At 38.3% G+C, this 16,182-nt stretch overlaps 3 protein-coding genes across 3 annotated transcripts; 2 read left to right on the top strand and 1 right to left on the bottom strand.

Annotated features, from left to right (window-relative positions):
- The first annotated feature begins 690 nt into the window (after nt 1–690).
- Nucleotides 691–4,535, top strand: LOC113664942 (uncharacterized). Its single transcript, XM_089208346.1, has 3 exons — nt 691–1,064; nt 2,472–3,064; nt 3,738–4,535. The coding sequence occupies exons 2-3, from the start codon at nt 2,620–2,622 to the stop codon at nt 4,532–4,534; spliced, it is 1,242 nt and encodes a 413-aa protein (XP_089064472.1). The 5' UTR covers nt 691–1,064; nt 2,472–2,619; the 3' UTR covers nt 4,535.
- Nucleotides 4,536–6,781: 2,246 nt separating this feature from the next.
- Nucleotides 6,782–8,815, bottom strand: LOC113664953 (mitochondrial nicotinamide adenine dinucleotide transporter SLC25A51). Its single transcript, XM_027180582.2, has one exon. The coding sequence runs from the start codon at nt 8,731–8,733 to the stop codon at nt 7,813–7,815; it is 921 nt and encodes a 306-aa protein (XP_027036383.2). The 5' UTR covers nt 8,734–8,815; the 3' UTR covers nt 6,782–7,812.
- A 30-nt stretch (nt 8,816–8,845) lies between these two features.
- Nucleotides 8,846–16,163, top strand: LOC113664932 (sperm flagella and cilia-associated protein 1). Its single transcript, XM_027180554.2, has 8 exons — nt 8,846–9,096; nt 10,742–10,852; nt 11,430–11,539; nt 12,376–12,508; nt 13,001–13,065; nt 13,443–13,588; nt 14,266–14,383; nt 14,960–16,163. Exons 1-8 carry the CDS (start codon nt 8,958–8,960, stop codon nt 15,203–15,205), a joined length of 1,068 nt encoding a protein of 355 aa, XP_027036355.2. The 5' UTR covers nt 8,846–8,957; the 3' UTR covers nt 15,206–16,163.
- Nucleotides 16,164–16,182: the final 19 nt, after the last annotated feature.

Genomic DNA, 16,182 nt, shown 5'->3' on the forward strand with positions numbered 1-16,182 from the left:
CTGGCTGACAAGAGAGTGTAATTTGATTTTGCGGTTGACCGGTACGCTAGCAAGCGTGTACATTTTTTTTAGTTTTATGGTATATTTAAACTACTTTGAAAATATGACAAGAGTGATCATCGCAGCTATGAACACTACTTGAGCAGTAAAAACAAAGCCTGAAAAAAATTCAGGCTTGAACGAGAGTTGAACTTATGACCTCTGCAATACCGGTGTTTCGTTTAATAAATAGGCGTTGCCTCGTGTTGACAGATTTATTCGATGACAAGAATCGTGATTGACATTAATTCAATAGATTGATTTAAAAGCGTTAGATTATTATGTTTAAGTCAGTTTTTCAGCAGAATCGAAGTGAGAAAGAAGTTATTTTGTTATCGTTTTTCTGTCTCTAAATCCGCTTACCTGGAGAATCTGCTAACCCGTAAAGTGAGACTTTTGTAACGACCCGCCACAGAAGTAAGTTTATATTGAAGTTTTTGAATTTAGTTACAAGATAAAGACTTGATTTGCGTTTGTTCTAATTGCGAATTATAAATGTATTTCTTTTAGATCGAATAATTATTAAAGCTTGGCTTAATATTATACGGTTTGTGGTGGTCATTTGATCTAACCAGTTCCGAGTAAGGAAACAACCGGAGCAAGCTAACTGGGAGCTGGTCATTTTCTTTTTTGGTTAAACATCAGCATGTTAACTATAGAACATATGTCTATGTAATAGGAGATGAACTTTGTTCGTTTGTCTCACGATAGAGTCACTTTTGATGTTGATCGCGACGTTTCGACTGCAATACTTCTAGTCTTCATCAGGATATATCATATATCCATGATTTAGTAAATAATCCTAAAGCACTCTGTTTGAACCAAACGCGAAGAAGCCAATCGTAAATTCAGTCAGGTAAATCTATTTGCAGGTCATAGGACAGGTAGTTTTATGTTCTTAGCGGGGAGGGGTGGGGCTCTAACCAGCTCTAACCACGCGCCAAACCCACGGGTTGTGTTCAAGATTAAGGAAACGATATGACCAGTGAAGAAAATCATCATTCCTGGCTAGACTGAATACAAAGGTACGGCATTTGCAAATCTTGTTTATATTTAACTGGTCCTTAATGACTGAGTTTCCAGGCATGGGTGATTTAACGGACGAACTCGAGTGAATAAATTGATTTTCTAGCCTGTCGCCCCGGTAGTGATTTAATAAGTCCACTATTTGGAAAGAGAAAAATCCGTAAAAACAACGGGACAAAAATTTCGGGAAATTTTTGAGTTCAGTTGTCTCTTCTTACGACTGATGGATAGATATCTTTGCGTATTACGATTCCGTCCATCACTGGTGGATGGGACCACACATGCTTACAGTTTATGATAATGAGAACATTCTTTGTGAGCGATCAGAGCATGGCGGATGGGAATTAATGAAATCGAATCTGAAACATATCAAATATAATGCGAAAGGGGAACAGATGAACAGAAGCTCACTATATCTTGGCAAGGAATGGGGTTATATAATTTACCTGATTATGAACTATTTATTTGACATGTACTGGTGGCAAATTACTCGCTGAACAATAAGAATAAATCATCTGGTTGGTGCCTTAGGTAGATTAAACTCATACGTTATCGTTCGCGGGGCAAAAGTCTCTTTTAGTCACGTGGCAGGAGAAAAGTGATGAGTAAAAGCATGTGGCCCTGGAGACTAGTACGACACGTGCTTGTTGGGAACCGGTCATTATCTATCCCCTAGAGGAGTGATCGTTTGATTTTGGTTGTGACGCAATATAATAACCTGATTTTCCCCCTCCCCTAAGGCTCTGTAGTATTTTAAGAATCCCCCTCATTGGCAGTCATTTTATTTTTATAGTTTCTCTTTTAATTTCAGTTAACAACGACTGATCACCTCTCCGTTCCCTTGAAAATCATATGATGCCCACAAATCCCCCTCCCCCCCGCCCTCCACCTCCTAGCTGGTAGCTAGTGACTGGTCCGTTATGCATGGCCTAATCTTCCGCTCGTCTCAAACATTTGGTTTAATTTGTGGCATATTTGGTAAAAGGTCTCAACAGGGTAATGGCTAATGAGAAATAAAAAACGTACCGAGTGCATCGTTGAGACATATAGGCACTTGAGAATTTTTAAGAACAAGAGAGAAGTGCGGAGAAGCAGGAGCCGTCGTGTTCTTAAAAATTCACAAGTGCTTATATATCTCAACAATGCTCGAGGAACAAGGCTTTTTATTTCTTTTATAAAATGTATTGTGAGTTGCGCGCGCTCGTACCGATGACGTAGGCTGCTTGCATTATATCTCAACAGTGCACTCGTGTGACGTAAGGCACGTGCTTTATGGAAACATAATGGACTCATGCTGACCAATCACGGCGCGCGCATTTCTCTGAACATTTTATAAAATGAGATATCTGTAGCATTGTTTTTGGATTGTTTTTTAACTAATAAGTGCCCTCTGTATTTCTTTTTAGTTCAGTGTGAAAATAAGCTCAATAATGTTATCAAACGTGCTTAGTTGAGATGTCAACAATCTTGGCTTCACTGGCAAACCAAGATAACTGATAACGACAACCATAAAAGTCTCGCGAAGAAACATCGGAATCGCCATTAATCAAGACTATGGCTGAACCCGAAACTACAGAAAAGGGAAGGAACATTGTATGTTTTTTCTTTTTTGGCATTTTGTCGTTCGTGTACGATGAAATATGTCTGATTTCAGCCGAGGACATTCTCGCAGGATCAACCGTTGCCACAACAACAGTGATTTTATCCATTGCTACTCCCGTGCTCTGTATTAAGCTGGCAGCTCCCTGGTTTCTTCAGCGCATCTCTTATTGGAAGAAAATCATGTTCGTCGTCGTATTTCTTCTCGGAGGATTGACGGCGCTCGTCAGCTCGCAGCGCATCTTGGGAAGACTCGCTGGAGTCAGCGTTATAGAGTCTGGCGTGGCTACCAGTGAAATAACGTTTCTGTCTCTCACGGCGTTCTACGAACATATTACAGTAAGCTCCTTCGTGGCTGGTGTAGGGTTGTCATCTTTCATAGGACCCCTCTACTACACAAGTATGTAGCACAAAAATTTATTTTGTTTTGTATTTTTTCTCTTATCTAAATTTTGTTTCCATGATCTGACTTGATAGTGTTAATTGGCTGCAGTAAAGAGTTTCGGTAGGGCTGACTTTTAGGGCGTTAGCCCTTCATCAGAGCAAAGAGCTGACGTTCGAAAGGGCTCAGTAGCACTCGAAACGTCAGATTTAAATAATGAACTCTTTACGGCTTTGACCACTTAAATCATAAACTTAGTTGATAAAACCAAATGATATTGTAATACCTCCTTCTCCATTCTCCTACGCAACATCACAGTTTCTTTAGAAACCTATTTTCTTTATAAATTTTGTTTCATCTCTTTTAGTATTGTCCTCGTCTTTGTTAGTCTCATCTGTTTTTTTATTTTTTTATTTTTGTTTACTTTTTTCACCTTAATTGAAGTCACGGAAGAGATTTCTCGTCGTGACGTTTGTCTCGAGTTTCGCCTTTAGAGGAAAGCGCGTTTGGGGTATGAGTAAAAATTGCCTATCTCTTTAGTTCAAGAAAGTTGAGTCAGTTGTTACTTGCAGAGGAGAACATCGACTCATAAATGTACATTTAGCTTCATGCTTCATGTGAAAGTGCTCGTTCAACAAATGGTTAACCATTATTGGCAAACGCTATTTATGTTAATTCATTTCATTGTCAGGTCTTACCACGTGGTCTTGTCTGCCACCCCGCAGTACTATTATGACAACCATCCCTTGGCCCTTCCTGCTGTTACTTTTCTACGCCCTCCTGGATAAGGAGCCTATCGGCAAGAAAGAGATCATACCATTCAGCGAGGACCATCCACCCGTGGAAGATGACACAACAACTTTCTCATTTCGTGACAGATTAAACGTAGCCAAGGATATTTTCCCATATATAACATTCCTTTTTATAACATACTTTTCAGAGTATCTTTCGAATCATGCTGTTATAACAACTTTGGCGTTTCCAAATGCGCCTTTCAAGCCGAGAGACCATTATCCGTATTATATACTTTCTTACCACGTTGGCAAGTTCATGGGCAGGTCCCACTTTTTTTTAGTTTCCGCAATCAATCCTAAACTAGTTCATTACATCAGGGTTAGACGAACATGGATCTTAGCCTTGATAGCATCTCTGCACGGGTTGTTTTTTTTCTTGGCCTCTTGGTATAGGTTTGTTCCACGAGTAGAGATTATTATTGCTTTGTGTTTTACTGAGGGATTTACAGCAGGATCCATGTATCTTAATTCCGCTCACACTGTTTCTGAATTGATAGCAGATCAGCAGAAAAAAGAGTTTGCGTTGAGTTTGCTTACAGTTGGTAACGCTTGCGGCAAGCTGGCCGCCGGATTGTGCGGCTTATTTCAAGAACCGCTTCTAAAGAAGCACTGTGTTGAAGATCTTAAACTTGGAGAATATTGTCTAACAAGACATACGCGCAAAGCAGGATGGAATAAAAGCTTTAATTGTTGAATATTCAATTATTGTTAGGGGGAACGGGGGGGGGGGGGGGACGGGGGAAAGAAAGGCAGGGGAATTTGGTTCTTTTCCAATATCTTTCCCGGTATTTATTCTCCCGTCCTATATTCTCTTCTAGTCTTGTATCGGATCCTTCCCTCTCAAAATTTGTAATCCATTTTTTATTGTTTTTCCTTCTTCTTTTTTTTTGGGGTAGAGGAGGGGGTCTCTCTGGGAGAGGGGGAGCAGTGTTTGCACCATCTACTTTCAAGGGAAATTATGTGAAGTTTTTCTGTTAAGTTTTGTTGCTCCAGAATATTTTTCGGGTATTACTTTGCCTCATCAGCACTTCCCAGTCAATGTTTTACCTAAAGATCCATATCTCCCACCCTTGATATCTACACAGGAGGAGAGTGTCTTGGATAACCAAGAGTGGTGAAACTGATGAAGGAGAATGAGTCATAAATCATAAAATAATTTGGTTTTAACAATCGAGGTGATTAAGTGAATTGGCCATTGTGAAGAGATTCTAAAAAGCGGTTAGCCTTTCATGAGAACCTGAGATTAATTCCATGAGAAGCTAACCCTCAAAACATCACCTTTAGAAACTTTTTATTGTGGCCGATTCACTTATCAACTCAGTTGATGAAACCAGACTATCTTGTAATACCACCCCTCCCCCCTGACACAGCACCAGTTTCTTTAGAGACTCTCCCCTTTATTAAAAAATTACTAAGTTTACAGAAGAGATAATTAAACTTTCTTATCATCTTTAAATAATAATTATTGCATTACATATTTTTAAGCATTTCAAACAAACTCTTATACAGCCAAAGTAATGGAAATAATTTTGTTAGCAGTTTTGGAGGCTGTCTCTGCTTGGTGAAATGCATGAAACATGTATTTTGGACATTGGTTAACCCTCTAACTCCTTGAAGTGATTATCATGTAACTTCTCCCATTTATATCCATACATTGTCCACCAAACAGGTAATGAGAATACCCAAACTTATCAGGTAGTTGTTCCCTTGATCTAACACCAAATTCTTGTTACTAATTTACAAGGTAATTTGTAGCAGCTAAAGGGAAGACAACAAACATATCTTAGGAGTTAGAAGGGTAAACCTCCTTTGTGGAGGAAAAATTTTTTGCTTAAGCTAACCTGTTGGAGGATTGATTTAATAAAATAATCGTCCTTACACTGTAAGCTTTTGACCCTCTTTGTGATGTTCTCAAAAGCAAATGTTCAGATAAAAGGTTCAGCTAAATTGAGGATTGTTTAGGACACAGTTTTATAAAATAATTCAAATAGTACGCATGCTCTGATTGGCCACAAAACCATTTTACATGAGCGTATGTAAACACGGTTTTCCTACTGAATCTTCTCGTGGAGTTCTCCCTGCTATTTATTTAGCAGTAACTCAGTTTCTTTAAGTTTGTTTGAGTACAGTAATGGAAGAAGAAGATTTTCCTAATTTTTCTTTGGAGTTTAATTTTCCCAGTATTCAAGAAATGGCCAAAAAGCCAAATGAACAACAACAACAAGCATGTCGCTTTCCTTCGTTGCAAGAAGAGGCTCTTTCATTAGTTATTTTATACAAGAAATGTAAAATGGTTTCCGTGCTTACATAGCCTGATGTAAACACTTGGGAGGTTGGGAGAACACTTGATAAGCTGGAAACCACTCTGCTTTGCGTTGTGGTTTCCTACGCTTATCTCATGTTCTCCCAACCTCCTGCGTGTTTACATCAGACTATGTAAACACGGAAACCATTTTACATTTATTCAATGATAAACAGCAGCTAAACCTTGTTTATACAATCAGACCAAAGAGTCTGATGTAATAATTACAAATTCTGCAAAGTGTTCATCACCTTGAATACCTGTAATGCTGTCAGTCATCTTATGGAGATAGTCCAATACAGTTTGGTATTATTTACAAACATTTATGAAAAAAAATTATACATGCACTTTGATTGATTGGATTGATGCATCCATTAGATGACTGAACCATTAACAATTTTTTCTCATTTTTTTTGTTTTGTCTTTTTTTATCATATAAAAAAGCAGAGTCTTTGCTGCCAGGGGTCTGTTCAGTAATATATCATGGAAGACATCAAAATGTGTTAAGAACATCTGTGACACACACTGCTGCCCCTCATGCACCACTTTCTTGTTCCTATCAAATCTTGATGTCATCTGTGATCTCTTACTGAGCGGAAACACAGCAACATGGTAACTATTCATTGAATGGAGAGTAAGTCCAGAATGGTCTTGTTTTATTTATGAAAATTTATATATTGCTTCAAGCAGGTTTACACTTATGTTCTTAACATCACGGTATCCATAAGGAATAATTTGGTGTATTTGTTGAATAAATAATTAAATATTCCTCAACAAAATGACTATTACCAATAAATTCTTACCATTTGTAGTTATGGTTACATCTGATTTTGACTGTACCATTTGGTTTAATATTGCAACATGTAGATTATATTACATGATGAGGTCAACAGGTTATGAGTTAGCTGAATTGGATCCATCTGATGGGAAGTCCTTCCAATCGGTCAGAGTTCTTGCGCTCAACTCACTGTCTTGCTAGGAAGTTGAGGAACAAGAGTCAAATGAAGACCCTTTTTGTTAGTCAGGTGCACAAAGTCATAGACAGAGTCACCATAATGGGCCCTTGAATAGTCTTCCAAGGAAAGAGGGATTGAATTGTGTCCTGGTTTAAACTCCTTCAGCTGCAAAGCAGGGATGACTCTTGAAAAGAAAACTTGCGACTTCAATACTCAAACATCAGCAATATTCCTAGAGACTGGAAAGGATCCATCTGGTACACAATCTCTCCAATTGGTAGAAGTTTCTATGGTTGGCAGTGTGTATAGTCCACACACCATTGTATAAGGATGTTGAGAAATATGAATCAAATGAAGACCCTTTTGGTTACTCAGGTACACTAAGTCTGATGCACAAAGTCAAAACAGTGAGTCCTTGATTGGTCTTTGAAGATTGGAGGGATTGAATTGTGTTCTGGTTTGATTAGTTGGTTTTTAGCAACACAAATCAAGGTGACAAATTGAAACAACCAATCATAGCACAGTTTGGTGCTTTGTATAGTGACACAAAGCCAACAAACCCTCTGATTACCATTATGATAGCAGTACACTGTCATGATGAACATTGGAATTAACAATACAAGGACTGATGTAGAGACATAATTCACGGATTTCAACACACACAGCTGTAACCTTTTTCCAACTACACAACCTCTTACAGAGAAAGATAATACATTAAGTTTTTGTATGCATCTTTGTCCTCAGAACATTGCTGTTTCCTAAACAACTCTTCAAAAGCTCGTAAGTGGAGTTAATTATTCCCCAAGACACAAGAGCACGAGTGTAGTTCAGTGAGACTCCATAGAAGAGCCGTCGTGTTCTCCTTCCTCTTTCATTAAAAACTACAGTAAAAGCTTTGAAACAGTTCACAAATTCTCCACCCAACTGTTTTTGCATGTGGCTTTTCACAACATTAACTGGAAAGAACAATGTGCTCAAACACGCCCCCAAAACAGCTCCACTAACAAAATCATTGGCTGCATTTCCAATACTAGTTTTTGCCTCCGGTAGAATGGACTTTAATGGGCCTCTCAAGCCAAAGAATAACACATTAGAGGGTCCATTCCTCAACAGTATCGGAGTAAGCCCTCGATAATATTCTCGCAATCCATATTGCACTCCCACGACTTTGAAAGCTTGAAATGTGTTGGAAAACCTTTCGTTGTGCCCACGATGAGACATTAAAGTTTGTATTCGTTCAAATGGTGTAAAAAGTGCTTCTATCGTTCCCGCTAGCATTGCTGCTATTGCACTAGTGGCCACTGAAGAAGTGCTTGTTAAATTACGAGAAAGCATTCTTTGGAACTTGTAGTATGAACCAAACATAATCGCCATTGAAGTTCCTTTTTGCATCAATGGTGGAACAGCTCCACGATAAAGGTTCCACACCCCTTCTCTTAGCACCTGGCGCACTGCATAGCGAATCCTTAACCCCTCAACTTGCTGCCGAAACATGACTTTGTAGGCGGGGAACGTCGAGAGAATGTTAACAGCAGCTGCTCCTGCTCCGCAAACAAAATCTGGCCAGTCTCTGTCATCTTTTATTGAAGAATCAGACGGAAACCTTTCTACTGACTGCGTAGAGTTTAAAGCCATAAAACAACGACCTTCTCCGACACAGCTACCTTCTTTCCAATTACAACATTCAGGGCGCCATATTGAATATTTAGCGTAGCATTCCCATAGTGCAACGCTGTAGTATTTTGACGTCATGACAACAGTGTGATTGTAAAACAATATGGCGGGGTGAGATAGTAAGCAGAGTGTTTTACGAAGCATGGTGAAGAGGTCGTATTAAACACTTAGGTCATATTTAAGCGATGTCTGGTCCATTAGGCTCGCCAAATCAAGTGATAACCACCTTAGATGAAGACGGACTTCAGGAATTGTACACTTGGATCGATGAAATTAATTTATCTCGCCCAAAGCGTAACATTTGGAGAGATTTCAGTGATGGAGGTAAATGTAATAATTTCTTACGCCTGTAAATCGTACAGACATCGCTGATTTACTGTAAAGAGGTAGTTTTACTTAATAATATCTAAATATGGCGACAAAAATCACCGTCTTTTCGTTTCTATAATAAACATTAAATCAAAAGATCATTACGTATCCATTAAGGACTTTGTTTGTTGACATTACGTACCATGTCACTGCTGTGGATTTATAATAGTTTTCTTTCTCATCGCCTCTAGGTTAAATTTTTCAAAAAATTTTTGGACATGTTTACTTGTCAACACTTTACGTTCTCGAACGAATCATATTAGCTAATTATTAGATGATTTGAATTCACATGATTGGCCACGTTGGTGCATGATGATCAATTAGTTTGAAGAGATGATTGCCAGCGATTTAACCCCGGCCTATATAGTTAATGAAAGCGGAATATCGAATAAAAAAGCTTTGATCCATAAAATCAGTCAATTGGCATCGATTGGTACGTACAGATCAATCAATGATCGATAAATAGTCTTATTATCCTACTGCACAAAGTAGAGCACAAGTAACGCACGAATAGAGTACAAATATCCTGCGTTATTGTACAGTTGGCTATTTTCACCTGTTGCATATTGACTCGCCCCATGGGCTCTTTGAAATACAGCACAACTTGTAAAAATATTTGGTGATACTACACACCAAAATGTCTAATAAGATATACAGGTACTGATTAGGACCATTTCAGTGTGGGCCCACAAAATCTGGTAATGACTCTACCAAATTTTTAGACTAAATTTGCCCGAATCTGAATTAGTCTTGCAACAACAGGGCGCACTGACATATAGAAAGATATTTGTTAACCACAAAGTGTCAATTGTAAGGAAATTGATCACCGTGTGTTACCTAATCTCTTGGTGGGAAAGGTTACATGTGATATTTAACCTCTTTGAAAAAAAATGTTGCCTTGGCTGTACTGAGCTGTACAATACTCTTTTTTTTCGTTTTGGTGGAATCTGTAATAATTCAGGCCAGAGCAACTTATCAGCCTTGCCTGTGAAAACTGAACTCCACCTTGTTTAAAAACAGATATCATAAAAAGGTCACTGAACAGTTGTTTATTGTACAGCTCAGATTTACAGCAAAAATTTGCTTTTATGGTACTACTTAGGGGACTATCTTAATCTCATTTCTGCATGGGTAGCCACTCAAAATGTGAGATTCCTTTCAGAAATTGCCCACACAGGGATCTACCCATGTTATAAACAGTAATGCATATACATGTGAATGGAAGGCTGTGTCAGTTACTGTAGTGTTGCGTTTGTAAAAACCTAGTGGCATGCAATTTCAAATAATACTGTTTAAAAAGTTCCAGCTACAATTTTAAATAAATTTTGCTTCACCCTTCATCCCCTTAAAGAGACTGGCTTTGAATTTCTTCTCACATTATCACCCCTGAATCAAATGTCAAGATCATGAGGGTAAAGAAAATGGTTGCTAAGAAGCTCTTGATTGTTAAACAAATTCTCCTTCATCAGTATCTTTGGAAATGTAAGGAGAACAGTGTGGAGAATATTACTACCAATGTTAGGGTGTAAAACCATTGATTTTACATATTATTTGGATGGAAAGTTTAAGGGAGCATATTAATTTTGATTTTATTTTTCAGTTCTTGTAGCAGAAATTGTAGCACATTTTCTACCCAAAATGGTGGAACTCCATAACTATTCCTCCACAAGTTCACAAGCCCAAAAGCTCACCAACTGGGATACTTTGAATAGTAAGTACACAGAATGCTGAGCCTGATGTTATTGGCTGTAATTGGCTATGCTGTTGTGGTGTCCCTGCTATTTTTTGTCATTTTTTGTCGTTTTCTTTAATTTTTTTTTAATCTATTTATTTTGATTGTTGTTATATGGCAAAGTTAATAAATAAATAAATAGAATGTATCTTAGGATTGTCACTTCAAAATGTAATTTGGTTTTATCACCTGAGTTGCTAAATATAGATTGGCCTCTGTTAAGACTTTCTAATTAAGGTGAGGTTTCAATTGTTAGCCCTTTGTTGTTTGCTCAGATAAAGGGCTAATGCTTGAAATGACTTCAGCTAAAGATGCTCTTTACAGTGGCCAATTTACTTCATCAACCCAGTTGATATAACCAAATTATCTTGTACTATTATTGTAGCATCTCAGTTTCTTTAATTAGATGCTTAATTCCTTAATTCTCTTTGAAATAATTTTCAATTAAACTTTTGGGAGTTGGAAGTATGATATGAATTGTATATATTTAATGCTCAAGTGTCAAAAAATAAGTGGTGACTATGCTTAATTTCATTGATGTGTGTTTTGTTTTCAGGAAAAGTTTTTTCAAAACTTAACTACACTGTACCAAAAAGTACCATTAAGGAGGTTGCAGAGTGCAAGCCTAGGGTGATAGAAGTTGTACTAGCAAATCTCAGGATGAAAGTGAGCAGATTTATGAATTTTTTTGACCAGGCCTCTTGATATGATGAATTATGCAGTTTCTTGAATTTTGAGATTGGTTGTGTTTATTGACCAAATGTGCAACATTGCACCTTTTTGTCATACCAAGGTCTTTGTAGACTAAATTACAACCTTGGTAATTTAACATTGTATTTACCTTTTCAAGCTGAAAATGTCTCAGAAATGAATGTGACATACTTCCTCTAACAACAAAACTCAAAGAATGTACGTGCACACCAACTTTATTATTTCACGTCCCTGTAGCTTCACCCGTTTTCTCCAAGTAGAAATCAATGGCTAAATTCCTCCTTCCTCTCTATCCCCCTTGACAATTTTAGTGCAAGTCAGACTAGAGATTAGGATATCAACAGATGTATCATAGGCCTGAGGGAGGAGGTGTGCTCTTTTCATGAAAAATTTTATCTCCTCTATTAAGAGTAGCACCACTTACAATGCGTAGTTCTCTTCATCTATGATAACAGGATGGGACATGATTTTGCTCATGAAGCTGTAGCCTCAGGTAGTCTAGGTAGTGTAGTCAGAGTCAAGGGGTGTCTTGTGCGACAAGTAATTTACTGGTGCAAGGGTTTAAGTAATGGTTGGTTACCAGCAGTCTACCACTCCCTAAAAGACCAACTACTAGCACCTGTTTAGCCTGCAAGCAGGCTCTGATGCTTGGGTGTTGCCTTTGGGTTTCTTTCCCAAGTACGGCTGCATATGGAAAAAGTAATGGATATGCCGGATGGTGTAATTGTCCTGTTAGTATTGAAGCAAAGCAACTCAGTTGGAAATTGATACAAAACAATTGTGTATTTTAGATTGAGAAGTACATTGCAAAGAAGAAAGCAGACACTTTAAGAAAACAGCAGCAAGTGTATGATGAGTTCTCACCCAATGGGCCTGTCTCAGATCATGAACCATATCTGTATAATGATGGGCAGGCATACTTAGGTAGGGACAAACTCATGGTCAATGCTGAACTTAAAATTTTTTAAGTTTGTAGGTGATGTTGTGCCTAGATGATGTTGTGATGAACCCAAACATGTAATTGCAAGCTTGTCTGAGCTGTTTTGAAATGACAATTATAAACATACAGTTGGAAACAAGATCTAGTTGCATAATTTTTTTCCAATTAAGGAAGTGACTGCATGGAAGTCAAATGCCAATAGACGAAAGCCCCAGAAATACCAAAATAGAGTACCAGTACATCAGTTTATTAAGATTTTTCAAATCAAATCATTATACTGTGAGTGGCATTGTACTAATTGGTGTGCTTTACAATTTTCAATTGTGGATCATGGCCAAGATTTTCTTGGACTTCGAAATTGTCTGTCATATATAGGGTATATGAAAGTATTACTAACAGTGACTCCAACAACTCCTGTAGGTTACTATACTGTTGCTGGCTCTGAGTTCTGTATTAATGTTTTGATAATCCTGCAGGTCCGGAGAATAACTATGGTTATGCATTCAATACTAGTTATGCACAAAGGAACCCAGTTAATGATGTGAGTCGTGTTTGTCTTCCTCTTTTTTTAGTTTAAATCGAATACCACATTCCCTTCTTGATGTTGAGTTTTTTTCTTCCAATTTTCTTGATGCAACAATTTTGGAGAAGGAGAGCATATCATTGGTACGACGATTGTCATGACGATTGCCGATCAACTTTATTTGCATCCACTTCATGAGCACATTAAACCAATGCATACAAGATTTTATGGCCTTGAAACCCACTGTCAACTTAAGAACAAACAAACTAAAGTCAAACAAAAGGAAATAAAGTGAAAAAGTAGAAAACCTTAACCTTTTTTTTTGCGGTGGCATGCATATTCTGATATTTATTTATCAGTATTATTTATCATTTATTGTGACATTTTTTTATTAGGCTGGTGGTTCTTATGGAGCACAGTCATACCAACCTGGACTCAATGGTAGTCCCAGGGGTGGTAATGCCCGGCAGAAGAGTAAAGACGGTAAAGGAGGACCTCTTGGTGAGAAACCAAAGTTTGCACCTGCCCATCAAGGAAAAGGGTAAGTTTTGTTTCTAGATTTTAACCGATGGTGAACTTAAAGGACGTTTGCAGGTTTTTGTTTCTTTAAAACATATCTTCGCTGGTGTCGTGTAGGCTCTACCGTATTGCTTGAGAATTTTAACTCCAAACATTTTTTTTTAGTATCTGAGCTTCACGAAAACGGTGGAAATTTGTAACTACGATTTTTATTTTAAACGAGTGTTTTTAATACACCCAAGGGCGGGTTTCCACGCGCAACCCAAAGAAAGTGTATGAGTGTGAGAATGTGTGGTGAACCTGGTAGGACGCAAGGGAAATGGGCTTTTGCTCATGCTTTCATTGTCTCCGTCTACGCAAAAGAGACAGCGACGGGAGCAAGGCAGGGAACGGAGCAGTTGTTACGTTTTGGCAGCGTAATTGGCCACTTAGACTGCTAGTTCAGGATTTTCCGTAGTGGACTCTGAGGGAGCGGAGCGAACGTGATTTGGGCAGGAAAATCGCGATGGGTTTCGTCGTTTTTGGGATAGTGGTGTTTATCGTTTAAAACATGCGACCGAAACGCCAGAAGTTTAATCATTTTCTGATCAGAAAACGATTCAATTACCTCTATGAAAAATAATTAACTGAAAACTTTGTTGCTCACAAAGGGATATCTTGGGCTTGTGATTATACCAGTGTTTCTCTTTGGTTTTGTAGAAAGGTTCCTCGGTCTCAATCATATCAAGATATAAATGGAACTATGGATCCTCAGAACCCTCGATTGCTACTAGAGGAAAAAGAACAAGCTTTACTTGCCTCTCAAGAAACCATACAGGTGAGTGTATCATATATTTTATCTACAGAGAAAGGGTGTTTAAAGGCAAGTTTGTTAGGACCGGCCAGCGAGAAATGGGAAGAGCGAACAGACAAATTAAATGGATGGTTTGACCCCTTGACTCCTTGATGTTATTGTTAATTCTACTCTCTAACTGCTCTCTATTTCCTTGTAAATGTAGTTGCAAGAATTTGGTGTTAGATCAAGATAACAACTTCATTACCTGATAAGCGTGGGTACTCTCATTACCTGTTTGCTGGGTAAAGTATGGGCATGATAGGGAGAAGTTACATGTTAGTCACACAATCAGGCTAGCGTGCGAGCAGGCCCTCGTTAACAGCGTTGCGGCGTGAACGTTTCTTCGCCTGGAGCAAAGCGAGCAGGCGGGAGGTCTGAAAGGGATCTGGCACTAATTATCGGCCAGCGTTGCGCAAGGCCTCGAACTAGGCTCATTAGAGTATTTACCGTAAATAGTAGTTAATAAACTCTAGTATCTACACTCGAGTGAGGTGAGGTTTAGACAGTTGATTTCCACCATTGCATGACGCAGGTCTGAATATTTTCGCTTTATTCCAGATTTTGAATGTCAAAATTCGACGACTCGAGCACCTACTACACTTAAAAGATTTGAGAATAGACGACTTAACAAAAAGACTACAGCAAGTTACCCAACCACCCCCAAGACAACTACCACCACAACCCAACCCACCTTTCCCCCCTGCTGTGGACCCATCTATACCATCTATGCATATGCATCACCAGAATCCACTTCCGCCATTACATCATTCATCCTATAATCCACAACAGCTACAGGAACATTAGTCTTTCATACAAGACAATATAAGATGTCTGAACGGAAGCAGGAGCTGACATGTGGTCACCGTACGTACCTTGTTATGGCGTGGTGTTAAGATAATCTTTCTTAGAACAATGGAAGATAACACATGAAGGGCATATATCGCTGAAAACACGCAATCAAGTAATTAAATTAAAGTAATTATACCAGACGTAATTTTTTGGCAATGTAGTACATGTACATTGTACTTGTAAGCGTAAATTTCGACCGAGCAGAAGTAATCGTAGCTGCGTCAGGGATTTTACTCTACGATTTAATTTGCAGTTTGATATTTTTTTGTACATATTTTAGGTAATTAGTATTGTTTAATCACACCACAAAGTGTGCAAGTTATAGTTAAATCTGGAACATGAACGTCGAAATCTTTTTTAGAACCCGGAAAATGCAGTACTGTTTTTATTGAAGAAACGTAATGAGGCTTTTTATGCCCCCTTGCTGCTTACTGTTCTGGGATTCTCCTTAACCCAATGACACTACTGACCAAATGAAGTTCTTGAAAATGTACGTTTACTGAACACCTATCGACGTGTAAATAAGATAGATCGTCGCGTAATATTTATATTCAAACCAGGGTAAACAAAATAAGATTTTGGTAGGAAGAACAATGTTCGTGAAGATAAGCGAGGAAAAGAGAAGTTAAAGGGGATCAACCGACCGATAGTTATTTAATCATCATAAATGTATGTAGGCGATGGAGCGGACCTTTTTAATTGGTGCACAAGAGAAGGTAAAGGGGATCAACCGACCGATGGTTATTTAATCATTGTAAATGTATGTAGGCGATGGAGTGGACCTCTTTAATTGGTGCACAAATTCCGGAGAGTGCATTTGGGACAGACCATAGGTTTAAAATTACTTGTGAGAATCTTAAGCACTGGTTTCTCTTGTAGAGACTGAGTAATAAACTTATAGTTTATCTTGTTAGGCCCATGTTTATATTGGT

Source organism: Pocillopora damicornis, chromosome 1 (assembly GCF_964200805.1).
Source record: "Pocillopora damicornis chromosome 1, jaPocDami1.2, whole genome shotgun sequence".
Lineage (NCBI taxonomy): Eukaryota > Metazoa > Cnidaria > Anthozoa > Scleractinia > Pocilloporidae > Pocillopora > Pocillopora damicornis.